The sequence below is a fragment of the Cicer arietinum genome, chromosome 5 (assembly GCF_000331145.2).
Source record: "Cicer arietinum cultivar CDC Frontier isolate Library 1 chromosome 5, Cicar.CDCFrontier_v2.0, whole genome shotgun sequence".
Classification (NCBI taxonomy): domain Eukaryota; kingdom Viridiplantae; phylum Streptophyta; class Magnoliopsida; order Fabales; family Fabaceae; genus Cicer; species Cicer arietinum.
Genome location: NC_021164.2, coordinates 29,813,677 through 29,820,059, shown reverse-complemented (window position 1 = coordinate 29,820,059; position 6,383 = coordinate 29,813,677). Strand labels below are relative to the sequence as shown.

General features: G+C 32.7%; 1 protein-coding gene across 2 annotated transcripts; it reads right to left on the bottom strand.

Annotated features, from left to right (window-relative positions):
• Window positions 1–892: 892 nt before the first annotated feature.
• Window positions 893–4,588, bottom strand: LOC101506163 (thioredoxin-like protein Clot). Of its 2 annotated transcripts, XM_004513116.4 has the most exons (3): window positions 4,449–4,588; window positions 4,167–4,320; window positions 893–1,329 (listed from the first exon to the last, which is right to left on the bottom strand). In XM_004513116.4, the coding sequence occupies exons 2-3, from the start codon at window positions 4,309–4,311 to the stop codon at window positions 1,076–1,078; spliced, it is 399 nt and encodes a 132-aa protein (XP_004513173.1). In that variant the 5' UTR covers window positions 4,312–4,320; window positions 4,449–4,588; the 3' UTR covers window positions 893–1,075. The 2 variants fall into 2 exon arrangements, with proteins under 2 accessions (XP_004513173.1, XP_004513172.1); XM_004513115.4 differs by lacking the exon at window positions 4,449–4,588 and having other exon boundaries at window positions 4,167–4,428.
• Window positions 4,589–6,383: the final 1,795 nt, after the last annotated feature.

Here is a 6,383-nt window from a genome sequence, read left to right as displayed (position 1 = left end):
TAGTAAGATAAATGCTCAAGAAAGGAAAGACGTAGCCACCATCTCTTGATCAAATCATGATGAGAAGCTTCAAATATAACAAGTTTATCTGCACACTCATTTCTCTCATGATGATGGAGAGGAACATGCCAAAGAAAAGCCACCGATTTCTTGTTGTCAAATATGATGGAAGCATGAGGGTGGAAGGACGAAGCTTCCAAAATTAAGTCCAAAACTAATTTGGAATCAAATTTAATCACAATATTATTATAGCAAATCACAAGCTTGAAGCAAACCATACAAAATAGCCACCATTCCAGTATATAAGAGCACCTCTATTGGTGAACTAACTTAAGATTATTTTGGTGTGTCCCAATAAGCCACATCACATTAACTTAGTCGATTTTTACTTCAATGGTGAACTTCATAAGAACTCAAAATGAATCCCACAATATAATTCATATATTTTAAAATAAATCGCACAATTTATCTCACATATTAATACTTTATGCTAATGAATCGTGGCAAACTCCAATGTTGAACAACTCAAAAAGTAAATTCTTAGACTTATGAACCCTCAAAGAATCTTCTATTGTAGATGCTCTAAGTTGGTGGCAAAGCCACACGAGCTGAAACAACCAAAGATTGTCTTGAAAGTGTGTTATGTGTTCATTATTAAGATTAAGATCAAAATATATTAAAGTATATAGATTTCAAGCTAGAAGTTAAGAAGTAGAAATGTTCAAATTCACTCAATTTCTTATGAGGGGGTATTATTTTGGCCTATGAGCATGTGGATCAGTTCAAGTAACTTCAAATTCTTGTTGTCTAAGGTTACACAGAACACTCAACATTATACAAGATTAGAAATCATATTTATGATGCTCAAAAGTCAAAACCACCATCAACACAGTAAGAACCAACTGCTGTATCCTTTATTAAACCTTCCCTTGTAACCATTAGTACTCAACATTTATTTATTATATATATGCTTTACCAGCAAAGCTATAAATCCAGCATAAGTATAAAGAGTACACCAAAAAGGTTTAAACTACATGGTGGGTGGTGATAACAACTCTCTGACACACAATGGAAATCATTTATCAGCAACAAGGGCTTCAATTTTGTTTACAATGTGAGCTTCATGATCCTCAAGGCGACCTTTGATCGAATCATTCTCCCAACGGATCAACGTTGGCACACCTGTGAGCTTGAACCTAGGATCCACCCTCCATGGATGTTTTGAGTTCCTCCATGTTGGTCTATCTCCAACATAAGCTTTCAAAAGTGCAATTTCATTTGATGATGTTTCCAGCTTCTTGTAGATCACAGGCTCAGCTCTCACACAATCTAACAAGGCAAAAGGGTAAATATCATCAAAACATGAGGAGAAAAACTAGTCATATTCATCATGAATTCTCATAAACTGGAGAATATGCACAGATAGTGTAAAGATGTTTCATACTAACAATTACTCACAATCATTTGATCGCTGAAAATGTTTGACTTTATTCTTATTTGTCTTAAAAGTCATACAAATGATGATTTGTGATTAGTTGACAGAGTAAAAAGTTGTACACTAACAGTGCGCCAAAATTAATCTCATATATAAAACATCCAAAGATGAATTACAAGAAGAAATAACTTGTATATTTCCCAATTCCATAAATCAAATATTTTTATGGTGAGACCTAGTAGGTTAACAGTGACTATAAATAAACTTTTCCTTCAATCTACTATCTTATTAGAGTACAGTCTAGGAAAAGACCATTATTTTGATTTTCTTATGTGATCCCCAACTACGGCTCCAACTTCATGTTTAAATTCTTTATTCAAATGGATTGCAGGGCGGGTCCAAGGATAAGGCCACTAAAGTGACCGTTTTAGTCCTCCAAGAATAAATAAATTATCAAACTTAATAAAAATGCCTCATATTCTAATATGTTTAAATCTAAAAATAAGGAAATCTTATTTAAAACTAATATTCTCTCAACAAATGTTAAATAAATCGATTTAATCATCAATTAAAAAAGAAATATTAACCAAATTCGATTATATTTATTTAATAAATGACTGTTTATTCTATAGTGTCTAAAAAATAATTTTTTTATAAAAAATTTAGCAATTTTACTAAAATACTATCATAGGTTCTAAAAAGCCTCATTCTTAAATTCACCTTAGACCTCTCTATGTCTTGGGCTGACCCTGATCGGTTGATTGATCTCTTGGTGAAATTACTCTCCAATGAAATTTGCATCTAAAACAGATCATTACGAAAAATCTTTGCATGTGCATGATCCATTTTTGAAATGATGAAATATGTTCACAATCTGTTAATAAACTTAAAGGCCTTGTCACAATATCGCTCTCTCTATGCAATATCGCTAATAAACTTAAAGGCCTCGTGACAATCTGTTACAAACCTATGTGTACTGCCTATTTTAAAAGCGTACTCTAGGAGGCAAGGTATAGTATAAATAAGAACAATAGGAGAGAAATCCTCCTCCAAAGCTCCCCCCCTTCAGAATTGAGTCACTAGTCTATTCACTAAACTTTACAAATACTCGATGATTTTCTCAAACTCAATAACTACTTTATTTATACAAAATAATCCTAACTAACCCATTAACTAATAACTTCTTTAACTAACTCCTTCACTAGTTTAACTACTTTAATACCCTTTATTCTATATCCTATAACACAATCCATGAATCGTTCTCAAGTTCTTCAATATTCTAATTGTCCATACGCCAAGGCAAGTTTCTCATTGTGTAAACTCACAATTTCCTCTTTGGTTTCATCTTCAGCATTCAACAAACACCAACCCTGTACGTAGTCACTCCCACATGCCCCCTCTCCTACATTCTCCCTTCCAATTCCATAACCAAGCTCAGTATCTCCCTCCCAAGCATACATGTATCCAACATTGAACAAACAATCCAACTGCCTCCAGGTTCCTTTCAAAACTCCGGTATGATTTATTTTGGATTGTAGATTACGACCATTTTTCCAATCCCCTACCAATGCATGTGCTGGACAATGTAAAATATGCAGTTTCTACTTGTTTGGATTCTATAATCCAATTGCTAGCTTCAAGGGTTATGTCTACCCTACCATGAAGCCTACAACAAAGCATCATCCCCACTTCCAACTTGAACTGATTCTGATAACTGATATGCTTCACGCCCCACTCAACCAAGGGGACACACATACATCATTTTCTTTTAACACACATAAATCATTTATATATGAGTCATGAGTGAAGTCTCAAACTGATAACAATTGACAAAAAAAGGAAACCTATTTAGTCCTTAAAAAATGTAAAGTACTCTTCAAAAACCTCGTTAAATTCAGGATAATTTTTAACGGCCATTTTGACATGCATTTGAGATTGTTGATTATCAAAATAATATTGTTAATTTCAGAGACCAAAGAGGCCTACGTGCTTTTTCTCGAGTACCAATTTAGGTGTTAACACTTTTTGTAGATCTGTTTGGATTGCTTATTTAAGTTTATCTACTGGCATAAGTACCTGTGAGAGTGTTTGAGTGTTAACAAATTTTGACATGTGCATAAGTTGTTTTCAATTTATTTCCATAAGTTTTCTAGGATAACCTATAAGAACTATTTATAGCTTATAAAAAAACTGTTTGACTTTATTTTATTTTTTGTTATAGAAAACTTATACATAAGGACTTATATGATAAGCGTTCATACCACAAGTGCTTAGTTAAGTTGTTTATCCCACCAAATTTCAGATCCATTTTGCCAATTTTTGGGCCTTCACAGTGCTATGTTATCAAAGAAAATACTCACTAATGGAAGTAACTTCCCCACCCCAAGATCACTTTGGATGCATACATCCAGAAAAAACAGACACACACAACTTCAATGCAGTCTGGAAAAATACTTTCAGACAAATCCGAAATTATTTCGTCCGGAGGCCCATTTCCGGAATCATGTGTGATTTTTTGGGGAAAGTTGTTCCCCTTACTAATATTACGATATGGTCAATGAAATCAAGTACAGTATCAACTTATATTTATTTCAAAATCAAGTTTTTACCCGTGAAATTCACACACACAAAAAACTAAGAAACCCTTGACAAAAGAACCATCTGGTTAAGATCAAAAGCACCCACAGAAAAACAATCAAACCAAAAAATAAAACATTAGAAGAGCAAATACCAGGGCACCAGCTGAGAGAGGTAGAAGGGTCGTTGTCAGCCAAGAAGAGAATGAGGTTGGCTTTGTTTTGGGGACTCTCTGATCGGAACTTCTCAAAGACGGCATCAAAGGTAGAAATTGTGGCTTCGGACACCTTCAGCGGCATACTTCGATTCTGCAAATAAAAACAACGCAATCACAGATTCGATTTTGAAGAAAAATGACTAGTACGATCTTTGCTAGGCTAGAAACAAGGGTTATATAGTGCGTTTCTATGAACATTAAAAATAAACAAAAACGTACCTGATGTATATAGTTTTAATTTGTAACCAGATTCATTAATTTTCCAACTACAATAGTTTATTCTAAATAGAGTATTATTTTTCCAAAAGGGAAGTTTAGGAATTCATAGCATTACTAGACTATTTTGCGGAAGAGGAATGTACTGTGCACCCCCACAATTTTATCTCCTACCCTTCATATTTTTTTATTGACCAATCTATCCTTTTTTTACTTTATATAAAATTCCTCAACAAAGTTACCACACTTTTTTCTCACCCCCACTTTCGAAACAATCAGAGGTCAGATTTCAACAATATTTTCGAAACTTTTGTAAAAAAACCAAAGATTCGAAATGCAATTTTTTCAGAAAAACAAAACTTTCGAAACTTTGGTTGAATTTGAAACTTTCGAAGCTTTAGTTTGATAAAACTTTCGAAGGTTTCGTTAAATTCGAAACTTCCGAAACACAAAGTTTCGGAACTTTTGTTGAAGATGAAAGTTCTGAAACGTAAGTTTCCAGAACTTTCGAAGGTTTTCATCAATATGAAACTTTCGAAGTTACACAGATTCGAAAGTTTCGAAAATTTGAAAAGTTTCGAAAATTTCAATTTTTTTTAAAATTCATTATTATTTATATATATTATTATTTATATTTATTATTATTTATATTTATTACTATTTTTGAAATTAGGTATGAGTAGAGTTGAGGTTCATGCCTCAAAAAATATAATAGATTCTACAGACAAATTCATTACCGATCAGGTATTAATATTACTGATAATTAATCACAGATACATTTTTTATTATAAATATATATTTGATGTTTTATTTGAAACATATTTTGTAGGTATTTCCTTCACTGGGTGCTCAAGAACAAGATAAGTGGATGTGTTTACCAGACTTGATGTAACACCCCGATTTTCAAAGCGAGGGTGTATTTTTTTCAAAAGAAATTAAAATAAAACAGAGAAATAAATAAGGAAATACTTTTGGATAAATAATTGAGTCATTATAATTTATAAGCAGCGGAAAAGTTTCACAAAATATGAATCCAAAGTATTTACACAAAAACAAATAATACATGGAACCCATTCAAATAAGATGTCATACTGACAATATTAGTAAAGGTACAGTTTTCCAGTTCAAAATAACGTAATCCAAAAAGAATTGCCCGTTTACTCTCAGATGTATACCGTTAAGTGTCGATGAAGGATGAAAAATTAGTGTTCATTGTGGAACACACAATCATGATCTACTTGATACTGTAACTGGTCATTCTTATTTGGGGCGTTTCAATGAAGAAGAGAGGAAATTTGTCAATGACATGACAAAGTATAAGTTTGCCCCCAAATTCATTCTAAATGCTTTGAAAGAGAGAAATAAAGCAAATCTGACAATTCCAAGTCAAATATATAAAGAAAGGAGTACTTATCGATCATCATTGAGAGGTTCGTACACAGAAATGCAGCATCTGTTGAAGTTAATACAACAAGAAAATTATGTGTATTGGACAAGAAGACGCGAGAATTCTGATGTTTTGAGAAATATATTTTGGACGCATACTGATTGTATAAAGTTGTTAAACACGTTTCATTTTGTTTTGATATGTGATAGCACATACAAAACAAATAGATATCGGTTACCACTACTTGAAATTGACGGCGTCACATCTACTAGTTTGACATTTTCTGTTGGGTTTGCTTATTTGGAACAAGAGCGACAAGATAACTTCATCTGGGCATTTGAAAAGGTACGAAAGTTGTTCAAATCTGAGACTTTAATTTCTAAAGTTATTGTGACTGATAGAGATCTTGCCATGATGAATGCGATTAGTGTTGTGTTTCCTACTTCAATACATTTGCTATGTCATTTTCATATTGAAAAAAATGTTGGGGCAAAATGCAAACAATATGTGAAAAAGAATAGACAAGAAGAAGTAATGGATTTATGGAAAAA

Coding starts and splice junctions, on each gene's coding strand:
- LOC101506163 (XM_004513116.4), bottom strand. CDS start 4,311: ATGCCGCTGAAGGTGTCCGAAGCCACAATTTCTACCTTTGATGCCGTC. Junction 1,330..4,166: donor CTCTCTCAGCTGGTGCCCTG/GTATTTGCTCTT, acceptor TTGCCTTGTTAG/ATTGTGTGAGAGCTGAGCCT.